At 34.6% G+C, this 12853-nt stretch overlaps 1 protein-coding gene across 13 annotated transcripts in view; it reads right to left on the reverse strand.

The window, feature by feature from the left end:
* Nucleotides 1-12853, reverse strand: part of cep290 (centrosomal protein 290) — a 66018-nt gene that overhangs the window by 32487 nt on the left and 20678 nt on the right. For 7 of the 13 annotated variants that reach the window (XM_087310881.1, XM_087310874.1, XM_087310882.1 and 4 more), the window contains 8 exon segments: nt 9777-10070; nt 8166-8328; nt 7920-8020; nt 7766-7832; nt 5122-5228; nt 4958-5042; nt 4748-4881; nt 1949-2113 (listed from right to left, as the gene is read on the reverse strand). In XM_087310881.1, the coding sequence (XP_087167007.1) occupies nt 1949-2113; nt 4748-4881; nt 4958-5042; nt 5122-5228; nt 7766-7832; nt 7920-8020; nt 8166-8328; nt 9777-10070 (1116 nt within the window). 13 annotated transcript variants of the gene reach the window in all.

The raw sequence follows: 12853 nt of genomic DNA on the forward strand, positions 1-12853 counted from the left end.
TTTATTGATAACCCTCATGTCAGACCTTCATTTGTCTTCAGAACCCAAATTAAGATCATTTGGATGAAATCTGAGAGCTCCCTCATCCTCCATAGACAGGAAGGATGCTTGCTCATTCAGAAAAATACCAAAAACATCCTCAAGACAGATCATATGCCTTCAGAGGTTCAATTGGAACATAAGCTACAATAATACTTTTGTGTGCGAGCGAAACAAAAATAACAACTTTACTTTCTTCTTTTGTTCTCCTACATGTTCATGAGCACTGTGTACTGATGATACCTCCCTGGATTATACGTGTTTTAAACAGAACACAGGCGCATCCCAGGTAATATAACACATGAATGCACACCCAATTGACCTTATTCTAAAATGCGGAAGTGCGCCTGTTTTCGCGATTGTCTTAAAACTTCCGATTCAGTCGCCTATGGGAGAAATGACTAGGAATAATAAATGGCAGAAAACGGTCAAACTACTTGCTCTACAAACAAATGTTTGCATGACTATACAGACCAAGTAGAATAATATAATACGAAAATATCAAATTGCAACATCAAGCAGCGTAACGAGCAGTTTTTAACATCAAAAAAATTAATGGAAGTGAATGAGACTGGAAGTCTCAAGCCAAAAAGATTCAAATGGCAGCGCCCGCTCGTCGGCAGAGAATAAGGTGAATACTGACACTAAGAGGGAACTGCTGAATTAAGTTGTTAAGTTTGTTTTATGAGTCCATAACACAAAAGTACGCTTGCAGCTTATTAAGATTACAATTAAACTACTTAAGTTTTTTGGTACCTTTCTGGAATTTAAACAAGTCAGGGCCATTGCAGTCTATGGAGGATGATCTAAAATATCGTCAGTTGTGTTCTGAAGATGAACGAAGGTCTCAGGGGGTTAAAACGATATAAGGGAGTGTGAACTACTAACTTTTATTGTGAAAAACATCAAGAAGATATTTACAAAAAGTAGCTTTAAAAGTATATATTTTGAATCAGCATCCAAAACAAATAAATAAAGTATTTTGTTAAATTAAACTGTAATTTAAAGTTTGTGTGGCCAGAAGTTGCTGTTTTTATTCCAGTAAGATGACACATTTTCAGAATATTGAGTTCCTCTCATCTTTCACTCACAGCAAATTAACAATTAGAGATGACTGGCTAAGAATATTTCACCCAAGCTGTCAAATCTAAGAAAGACTGGCATCCCAGAATGGATGATAGTGTTAAGATTTTTCTTAAAAGTGTACTAAAACAAGCTTATCCTGACATTTGGTTATTCTGGGTTCGATCTTTCATAGATCACTACCAGTTCCATTCCATCCCGGATCTCTCTCTCTTTTCTACTTCGCTTTCTGTCTACATATTGTCCTATTATAAAAAAAAAAATTATAATAGGATAGGCAAAAGAAAAATCTTAAAAATAATAGTAGTAATAACAATAATTGATCTTCAGTGGATTAATAATATGGATGTTCAACTCAAGGCCAATTATATTGTAAATTCTGATGAGGACTTTAAATAAGAAAATAAAACTGCCAGTAGGTGGTGATAAACATCCATTGAGTAAGTCAAAAATTGATTTCTTCATTTGATTCATTCATTCATTCAGCAATTTAGTAAACAGTTCTTTATATGAATTGAATCACTGGTTCACCCGATTCATCCATAATGGAAATTAATTTAGAAATGAATTACCAGCACTGGTTAGTACTGGTTTTAACAGAGATGCAGTCTTGCTTTTCGTTTTATTTTTGTTGGCAAAACTGAGCAAAAACAACAATATTGTGTCTAAAATATCACAATGAATTCACTTCATATTTAACGAACTGTTGCATTTACTGAACAAAACTCATGAGATATTTTAGGGGCATAAAACTTAATTCTGCCATTGTTCAGCAATCTGAAAAGTAAGATTAGATGAATAATTTCTTTATAAGTGAACACTGTACCTTCTCATTTGCTTTTGTTAACTGACTGAGAGTGTTTGCTGCCTCTTCTCTTGCCGTCTTCATCTCCAGTCGGAGCTCTTCATTCCGGCCGGTCAGTTGATCTACTTGTGTTCTCAGGTGGAGACTTGCATCAAACTTCCCCTCTGAATACTTCATCTCCAGAGCCTTACGATAAACACAATTATCACTCGCATGTCAAAATATGTGGGAATACAGTATAAATCACTTACTTTATTTTAATCTAAAACTGGGATTTATGCTATGCAAATTTTGATGTACACATTACCACAAAATTATCAGTGTGATACATTACTATTATGAATACAGCGCAATGGGATCTGCAGATTTTCACAAAGTCCCTGTCTCATCTTGGATGTTCTTCTCTTTTTCCTTACTATATTCACATTTTGTATGGTTTCTGGTTAAATGTTTTGGTAAGAATTTCAATTATATGCACTAATAACTCCCTCTAATAACTCTTAATTATTGCTCCGTGATAATAAGGTAGTTTGTAGTGGTAATATGTACATTTGTAATATGTAGCAGTTTTGTATGGGTATATTTCTTCAAATCCATAATTACAAGATTTACTTTTCATAATTAAATTATTGAAATAAGTTAAAAGCATTTTTGATCATTCATACAAGCATGACTTTTTGCAATTTTTCTATTTTTCAATAATACTCTTTGATTTTAATTTTATAATTTTAGTTATGGCAGCATGGTGGCTCAGTGGTTACCACTGTCGCCTTACAGTAAGAAAGCTGCTGGTTCAAGTCCCAGCTTGGCCAGCTGTCAATTCTGTGTGGAGTTTGCATGTTCTCCCCGTGTTGGCATGGGTTCCCACCGGGTTCTCTGGTTTCTCCACAGTCCAAAGACATGCGCTATAGATAAACTGAAGAAACAAATTGACCTCAGTGCATGAGTGTGTGTGTGGGAATGTGAGAGTGGGTGTTTCCCAGTATTGTGTTGGGGCTGGAAGGGCATCTGCTGTGTAAAACATATGCCAGATTAGTTGGCAGTTTATTCAGCTGTAGCAACCTCTGAAGCCGAGACTAAGCCAAGGAAAAATGAATAAATGAATGAATGACTTTTATTTGTAACTGCATAATTATGACATCTATTATAAATTTATGAATTATTAAAACAATTTTTACATGCATTTTTTACTATAAAAATTATATTACTCATAACATTTAATTGGATATATAACATTGGACTTCCATATGACATTAAGATTAATATATATTTATTTAAATATATACAGTTGTAGTCACAATTAATAGCCTCCCTGAATTGTTAGCCACCACGCATACATACATACATACATACATACATACATACATACATACATACATACATATATTTTATTTATTTTTTTTTTTTACATATTAAAATTAACACAAAAAAAGTCAATGAATACTTTTAGATTTTTTTTTATGTTTTCAAAATCTATTAAAATTGCATACTTTCTTAAATGTACATGCGTACCTTACCAAAATACAATTCAAAACCAATTTTTCAGTCACACAAAGTGAATATAAGCATCGCAAATCCATTTGCCTTCCTTTTGTAAAAGTTGCCGTTCCATGTCCCCACCTCTTTGAAGCTGTGGTACATGTTCTAGTTTCATAAAGTCTAAGTCCGAAATGGAGTGTGACGCTTCATTAAAATGAAGGGCTACCGAAGATTTCAAGTTCTTTCTCCTAATGGAGCTCATATGTTCACACATACATGAACATATGAGCTTTATTAGTAGAAATGACTTCAAATCTCCGGTAGCCAGTCACGCATAAATGAACATATGAGCTCCATTAGCCCGCCTTTTTAAAGGGTTTCTATTATGCTTTTTCACTTTTTGAATTTTAGTCTGTGGTGGGTATGTTTGGGGAGAAAAAAAAGATCTACAAAGTTACAACAGATATTTCAATTTAAAAAAAGAACTGCAATAAACAACTCTACAACAAACAGTTACTAGAGGCATGGTTTTCTGTGATTTAATGATCTCTGCCTACATAAATTCGAATGGTTGAGGAGTGGGGAGGAGCAAAACAACAATAGTGTTATCATGCTGATATGTCTGGAGTGGAAATATCTGTGCATGCAATCTGTGCAATGCTCTTGCCAAATATAAACCTTTACACAGGTAAGTTTGAATCATTTCAGCTGTTCCCTTGCAGGAGTTTTTTTAAAATGTGACTGTTATGTAGAACATGTTATGTATTTCCATAGTGACGCGTATTATTAGTTTTTTTTTTCCGAATAATAATAATAATAATAACAATAATAACAATAATTAAGTTATTATTACAACAGCAAGTTTAAATAAAATTTAAAACCCTTCACAAATCTCATTTTTAAATTAATATTTTTTTTATAGAATGCTTTACAATGATATGTTATTAGTCAGTACTAAAGCATAAACTGGAACTAATCTAACAAAAATTCAAGATCAATGTCCAAAAATGAGTACACCCAAATCAATATGTCGGAGGAAAATATAAAAATTTTGTTTAGTTTTTTCTTCGCAATAACTTTCAATTTAAAAATACATTGTCTTTCAATTCCTAAAGATGTTAGATGCCCAAACTCTTATTTTAAATGCACATATCTGTTTAATAAAACTGTTTTCTTTAAATGCACCAAAATGTTGACTATATTCACTGAGAAATGAATACAGATATTGATTTTCAAAAGAGGGGTGTACTCATTTACACTGAGCACTGTATATATGAAATCTGCCTAAATAAATAAATAAATAAATAAATAAATAAATAAATAAAAAGCATTGATGCATACATTGACGAGTCTCTCGAGGCTAGGAATGCTGACACCAGTGGATGTTGGCGTTTTCTTCTGAGTGTCCTGGATGGCCTGCAGTATCTCCTTCATGCCCTGCTCCAGCTGTTTATTCTCATTCAGCATTTCATTCACTGCAGGACAGACATAAACATTACAGTCAAAACAGCCAACTGACACCTCAAACATCCAAAAGGTGAAGCCGCTCACATTTGGCTTTGAACTGGGCAGATTCACTTCTCCTGAGCTCCAGCTCTTTCTCTTTGTTGCTCAGCTCTTTCTGCAGGCGCTCGTTCTATGAAAATAAAGAGTTTGTTAGCTTAGCTTTAATGTTTATGGGGTTCAGCAGTGATTGTTTTCTGATATAGGCTTACTTTGCGTTTGATTTCATCATCGGTGGATCCAGAGGAAGGCCTTAGGGATCTGACGGGCTTTTCTTCAACACTGTTGTCAAGCAGTGAATTGCTGACTACTGTTACACCTTAAAAAAACGGTTTTATTACAAAATGTTTTGCAGTGATGAGAGCATTATTTACTAACAGGGATAATTTGTATTCGAGTGGAATCCTATAAATGTGTCAAAGGCAGCTTAGAGCGAATGTTTTTACTTACGAGACGATCCTGATCATAAGACCATTTTTAAAATGTGCTATAAAATTGTTTTTGTGATTTAAGCTAGTTAAAAGTGAGATGAAAAGCTGCTGTCAACACTGATGCAGAAAACAGCAGAAACACTGTGCCACAATCAACCATTTTAAAAGGGTTTTATTCCACCAATCAATAGCCTTCATTGATATTGTGGCACAAATGTGGAATATTCATATCAATTGCATTACGATATTTATTAAGAAATTATCCTTTTAATTAATATTTTTATTTAACACATGTTTTTGCAATTTTATTAAGCATAATATGTCAAGTTATTATAGTAACACGTGCAGTGCTACCAAGTCAGGTAGTGGATGAAAAAGCAACAAATGATTATTTCACATTTCTGACATTTTGCTCAGAATGACAATAGTATAATAAGAAATAAAACAATTGTGATTAAATGTATGCAAAATAAATTCAACAATTGTGAGAATTAATTAATAACATTAATAGCCAGGAATAACTAAGAAAAAAAGTGAGAAAAAGTGAGAATTGTGAGATATAAACAGTTATGAGAATTAGGGCTCTATAGTTTAACGATCTAGGTGCAAAGTCTAAAGCGAATAGCACAAAAGCATTAAGGGTGTGTTCAAAAGTATGAAGGCTTGCGCCATAGTGCATGGTATTACAGGAGGGTTGTGCTGTTGAGTGAGTTATGGGTGTGTTTTGAGCATAATGGTGCATTTGCTTTTTACATGGCGGATTTCGTAAATGGAAATACTGAATGCTTCAATAGCGAGAAAACAGTTTAACAGATCATCTGCAGTGCGAGGATAAAGAACGAGCTTCCTCCATTCGGCCTCTTTACTTTCGTGGACAAGGAAACGTTGTTGAAGACATCCATTAGCCTACATATTATTTAGTATACATTTAATTTAGGCACTAAGATTTGTTTCAAAACCTTTTCTATATTCAGTTCTTATTTCCAGCAAATGAATAAATCAACAACCATAACAAAGTGTGGTAAAAATAACGAAGTGTGGAGTTATATCCAAACACACGTCCAATTCTTATGCCCTATTTAGTGACGCATACGTCTTTAAAACCAGACAGGTGGAAAAACTTTTTATTTTATTTATTAAAACAAATATAAATATGCATATAATAAATTATACTGCTAACAACAATAACATTATACAAATGAAAATTGTCAAAAGTAAACTGAAAAAAGCCTCCTGGACATGAAGAAGGCATGGAGGTAGGGTTTTCTATATCTATGCAGTAAATAATAATTGTAATGTTTGTAAAATTTTAATTCTTTATTTTTTCATATGTAGAGATATTTGTGTATTGCTGTACATCCTGTGTGTAATAAGCAATGTGTAAGTGTTTAAACCTGTATAGGCGCATTACTGACACGCTCTGTGCAGGAATTTAGACCAGCTTTTATTTGGTAAACAGCGCAGTCTATTTCACTTTCTCAGTATAGTAACGCGCTAACAATGCACCTTAATACACCTCCTTTTCAGACTGGCACACCCATGAGTCCACAAAGTAGTGCAAGTGGATTTTCCATTTAAACAATGTGGCGCAAAATGTAAAAAATTACTGTTGCGCTGGTCTGAAAATAGCAACAAATCGCGCCAAACATGTCTTGCACCTTATTGCGCATGGCCTACGATAGGGCCCTTAATGTCAGAACTGAGATCCATTTAGAACAGTGAAATATAGAAAGCAAAAATAACAAAAAACTCTGAATTGTTTAAAAGCTGGAAATCAGAACGAAACACCCTCAGAATAGTCAGAAGAGTGAGAATTAAACTAAAAATTGAGCGAAATAAAATTAGAAGTCTGTGTAAACATAGAATTTAGAAAAATAAAGCCAGAATTATGAGATGTAAACCAAGAATTTATATAAATAGTCAGAATTGCGTGATGTAAACATGTAGGATTTAGAGTAATAAAGCCAGAGTTGAGTGATGTAAACAGGATTTAAAAAAATAAAGCCAGAATTTTATTAGAATAATTGTAAGTATAACTTAGGAAAAACTCAAACTCAGAATCACAAAAAAACAAGTCAGAATTTTATCTTCAGAGTTTATATATATGACGATTTTGACTGTAATTAAGTTTATAAATCTCGCAATTATGAATTTTCATCCTCCAATATCTTATAGATGGTACAATTTTTCTAACAAACACTTTTGCTATCAGGACAGCTAAAAAAATAGCTGTGCCTGTATCTTTTCATCACCAACATCTCACTGTGTGTCTTTAGGAAATCCTAACAATAGATCTTACTGTAAATGCCAAATCAGTGTTTGTGTTGATGTAAGCACTTAGCATATCTGAACCCTAAATATCTGTTTATGGTAATAGGACATGAGTGTACAACTGATATACATCATCTCAGAGATAAGATCTCACCTTTGTCCTTCACAAGTGCACGGATGCGTTGTTTAAGCTCCAGCCTTTCCTCCTCGAGACGCTCAATCTAAGAATTTCCATTTAAAAAAATGAAAGGCGACATAACAGATTAAGGACGGTCCATAAAGATAAAGTTTTTTTAAAGTATTTTTACCTCTTTGAGCAGAACCTGGTTCTCCGCTTTATACTGTCTCTGCTTCAAAATCTTTGATCTCCGGAATTCACTCAAATCAAGTTCTTCCTTCGGATTTAATCCTGGTTTGGGAAAGATGATCCCAATGAGGGTCAAAGCAGACTGTTATCTTAGCAAAACCAATATGGGATATGAAAACAGACCAATATGTCTAGGTGTAAGTAGAAAAAGAGATAACAGAGATAGCTATGCATTGAAGAATCTTACCAAGCCGCTCTCGCAGGTCTTCGTTCTCGTCTAGCAGATTGTTGATCTTCATCTCCAGCTGGTTTATCTCTTTTATCATGCCTTCTATCTCCCGGTCTCTTACTCGGATTTGATTTTTACATTCTTTGATTTCAGAGATTGCAGCTTCCAAACCATCCGTCCCCTGAAAAAGAATGAGGTGCTTCAAGCTAAACTTCCAAGGATGTGTTATATAACATTCTATAGGTTAAAAAAGTATCCTTTTAAGTCTGTCCGTTTATTAATGTAAAATTAAGATTAATGTAGATAAAACATATAATACATAATAATAGCAACAGTTTTATAATGTATAATGTGTGTGTATGTATATATATATATATATATGTGTATATATATATATATATATATATATATATATATATATATATATATATATATATATATGTATGTATGTTAGGGCTGTCAAATGGCAACAGAGACCACATAACTTGTAGTGTAGCACATAGTAATTTCAAACTACAGCTGATAAAATCATTATAAAACAGGTAAGTGACATTAAGGTAAGTCAATCTCTCTCTTTTGCATGTTGTACTGCTGTATTCATACCATAGTCTGGTAGTGTTTCTGGTAGTGCTTGCTTTGTTTTGCTTTTTTCGGGGTAATTATTGTGAAATCCCAGTTGCAACAGAGAAATACTTGGAAATCTCTGTGGACTGATGGCATTTCATGCTGTTCAGCCTTATAATCTTAAAATGTGAGCAAAATCACCTGTTTTGTCTTTACTTTAGATATTACGCAAGAGAATCATTCAAATACTAGCTCTAAAGTGACGTTTGTGAAGTAGCAACAGTTTCTGCTATTCTGATGTCAGCTGCAGATTTGAAGGAATGGAGGAAGAAAGTAGTTCCTCATGCAAAAGAATTTTTAGACTCTCCGTGTTTGATTCTTTTTTATATTCAAGATTATGTAGTCGAACTGTTGTATTCATATATAAATACAATTAAAATTTTTTACATTAAAATCATTAGATATGATTTTTCAGCATGGTATATGACGAATAACTTCCCATTTTTAAAAACATCCATCAAAGTGCTCTCATTATAGACATCAAGATGATGACAATATTATTATTCTTTTCTTTTATTATAAAAAAACATTACAAAGAAATGTTATATACACAAGTGATATATGTAATATTTTATAAATATGCATTTTTTAAACAATTTATTTAGAATTTATTTTTAACACAAATATTTAATCTTCTTGAGCAAATAATACAAAAAAAATATTGAACAAATATTTGAAGCTCTTCTGAAGATACTAAGTGACCATATCAGGCTGAATATGCAATTAGAAAATAAGTTTTCGTCAATAAGGCCTGGATAACAAAGTAAGCCCAAAAGTTTGGCACTAAAAGTGACTGTCATAGCTTACTAAATATAAGAAATAATAATTATTAATTAGCAATTAAAAAGTGTAGATAATTATGTTGACGACTGACCTAATTGTGGATACATTTGAATGTATTTCCTTTTCAAGCATAACATTTAGGTAAAAGACTCGATACAAAACGATTTCCAAAAGTATGTAAAACATGTGGTCATAAAAGTGAGTGTTAAGGTACAAACCCACCGACTCATACAGACGGATTCTGCTAAGGGTGTCATTGAGTTCTTTGTCTTTGTCTCTGGCATCTCGTTCAGCCAGTTGTGCGGCCCGTTGAGCCTCCAGCACCTTCCTTTCAGCAACCTGGAGTTTAGCACTCAAATCCTCCAATCTACGCTGGTGGTCGCTGGAATGACCTTTATCTTTCTTCAATGGCCTTTTCAGCTCCTCGATGAGCATAGCATTCCTTTCCATTTCCGTCGTGTACTGCTCCACTTGCTCCGACAGCATCTTGATCTGGTTGTCCCTCTCTTGCACGGCCTTTTGAAGACAAACACAAAGCCAGTGACTGCCTTAAACCCCGCTGGGACAGAACGAGATGAATCAATATGAAGGAAACAGACTAAAGATGACATATGACAGATGCAAAACAGAGGATGAATGACACAAAAAGCAAAGGAAATGAGAAACAGATACTCACGCCACACAGTTCATATATGACCTGAGACGGCCAAGTTGTAAACCATAGAGAATGGAAAAAGGAAACATTTGCAAGCCAGTGAAGCATTTGAAAAGAAGTAGTAAACATTTAAAAGAGAGTGCAACACACAAAAAAGAGCACACAAATAGAGTGAAATATGATATAGCATTTGAACAAAATCAAATTTGGCAATGCATTAGCGGGGATCTGCTCCAGACATTCAGTGCCCATAGCAGAAGGATTGCTCACCCAGAAATTAAATTTAGTCATCATTTAATCCACAGCCGCATGCCTTTTTTCTTTTTGTGGACCACTAATTGAAACGTTGTAAAACATGTCCTGCTGGCACTCTTGCATAGAGTGGCAATGATTAGCAACCAGCATTAATGGGTTAGGTAGGTCACCCCAAAATCTTGCCCTTTCTTCATCTTTCCAACACAAATCTTCAATCAAAATACTGCTTTTTGAAAAGAGGACCTCATGCGTCCTTCTTGAACAGAAATGATATCCCTTTATACAGACCATTTTGAGGAATTTAAACAATAACAAAGGTCCTAATGTATTTCCTGGTTTACCTTTTTTAATTTTCATAGATCCTGAGAATGCAAAAAGGTCTGCATATTGATAAATAATATCATGACAGCTGTTTTAATGTTTTCTCTTGTTATCGTCTGTCTGTTTATTAATGTATTAATGTAAAATCAAGATTAATGTAGATAAAACATATATAACATAATAATAACAACAGCTTCATAATATTGACCTTATTCTCCGCAGACGAGCGGGCGCTGCCATTTAAATCTTTTTTGGCACGAGACTTATGGTCTCATTCATTTCCATTCATTTTTAGACACTAAAAACTGCTCGCTTCGCTGTTTGATGTTGTAAACTGATATTTCCTTGTTATATTATTCTACTTGGTCTGTATAGTCATGCAAACATTTGTTTGTAGAGCAAGTAGTTTGACCGTTTTTTGCCGTTTATTATTCCTAGTCATTTCGCCCATAGGCGACTGAAACGAAAGTTCTAAGAAAATCGCGAAAACGGGCACACTTCTGCATTTTAGAATAAGGTCAATACATTCACATGTTAGGGCTGTCAAATGATTAAAAAAATGTATGTAATTAATCACACTTTTTTGTAATTAATCATGATTAATAATAAAACGTTTTTCATGATTAATCATGATTAATTATTAATTAACAGACAATAGTTTGACAATAAGCAGGAAATTTTCAAGGGCCAATGACATGCCACATAAAAATGGTCTATATTGAACAGATTTACTTTAGGCTTTTATTCACACTTACAGTATGCCTCGTTTCCACTGAGCATTACGTTTTGTATTTTACTGTTATGTACATCTACAGTATATATACAGGGGTCCGTTCTTTAATTTACGATGATTTGGCAGATCCTGGATCTTTTAATAGCAAACCTCTGGCTAATTTGGTTCTTCAAACAACTTCGCGAATTAAAGTGTCTGGATGAACTGATTTGAGACTGCTGTGTGTGTTGTGAAGAACAGATCTATCAATACTTGAAATCTTAATCAGCAATGCAACGATTGGCTGACAGTGGCATTGCAATTGACTTTAGTTTCGCTCCAAAAAAAATTCAGGCGATGCACATGGAGTCTTTTGCCAACTCAAGTTCAATATTTCAAATGCTCATGTGCAATGGCCTCATAAACAACAATAAAGGACAAACAGCACATTCAGGCCTAGCTTCTTAACATGCGGCTGTTCGTCACAAAAAGAAGCAAGCTATTGTATGTCTGAGCTTTGTTTGAGTATGGTTTAATGACATATGCTGTTATTGTGTGATTATGGTTATATATTTAAAAAAAGACACATCCTATTTTGTCATTTCAGTGTATTTTTGCATATGCTGGTGATGACTCTGTAAACCAGAATAATCAAACTTGTTCCTAGAGGACCGGTGTCCTGCAGAGTTTAGCTCCAACTCTAATTAAACACACCTGTACAAGCTAATCAAAGTCTTACTAGGTATACTTGAAACTTCCAGGGAGGTCTGTTGAGGCAATTTTAGAGCTAAATGCTGCAGGGACACCGGCCCTCCAAGACTGAGATTGGTGACCTCTGCTGTAAACCAACAGCATTCAGCCTCGAGTCTAGCTCCACCCTTTGGAACCATACCTATGTGCCAAATCATTTATTCATTTTCTTGTCGGCTTAGTCCCTTTATTAATCTGGGGTCGCCACAGCGGAATGAACCGCCAACATATCCAGCAAGTTTTTACGCAGCGGATGCCCTTCCAGCCGCAACCCATCTCTTGAAAACATTCACGCACACACTCATACACTACAGACAATTTAGCCTACCCAATTCACCTGTACCGCATGTCTTTGGACTGTGGGGGAAACCGGAGCACCCGGAGGAAACCCACGCGAACAAAGTGAGAACATGCAAACTCCACACAGAAACGCCAACTGAGCCGAGGTTCGAACCAGCGACCTTCTTGCTGTGAGGCAACAGCACTACCTACTGCGCCACTGCCTCGCCATCTATGTGCCAAATACCCTTTGAAAATGGCAGCAAAAAAGTGGTACCAAACCACTCACTGGAAATGGGCTATTTCAAATTGGTCCCAAAAAAGTGG

This window comes from Danio rerio, chromosome 25 (assembly GCF_052040795.2).
Source record: "Danio rerio strain M-AB ecotype USA chromosome 25, GRCz13ab, whole genome shotgun sequence".
In the NCBI taxonomy this organism is placed as follows: domain Eukaryota; kingdom Metazoa; phylum Chordata; class Actinopteri; order Cypriniformes; family Danionidae; genus Danio; species Danio rerio.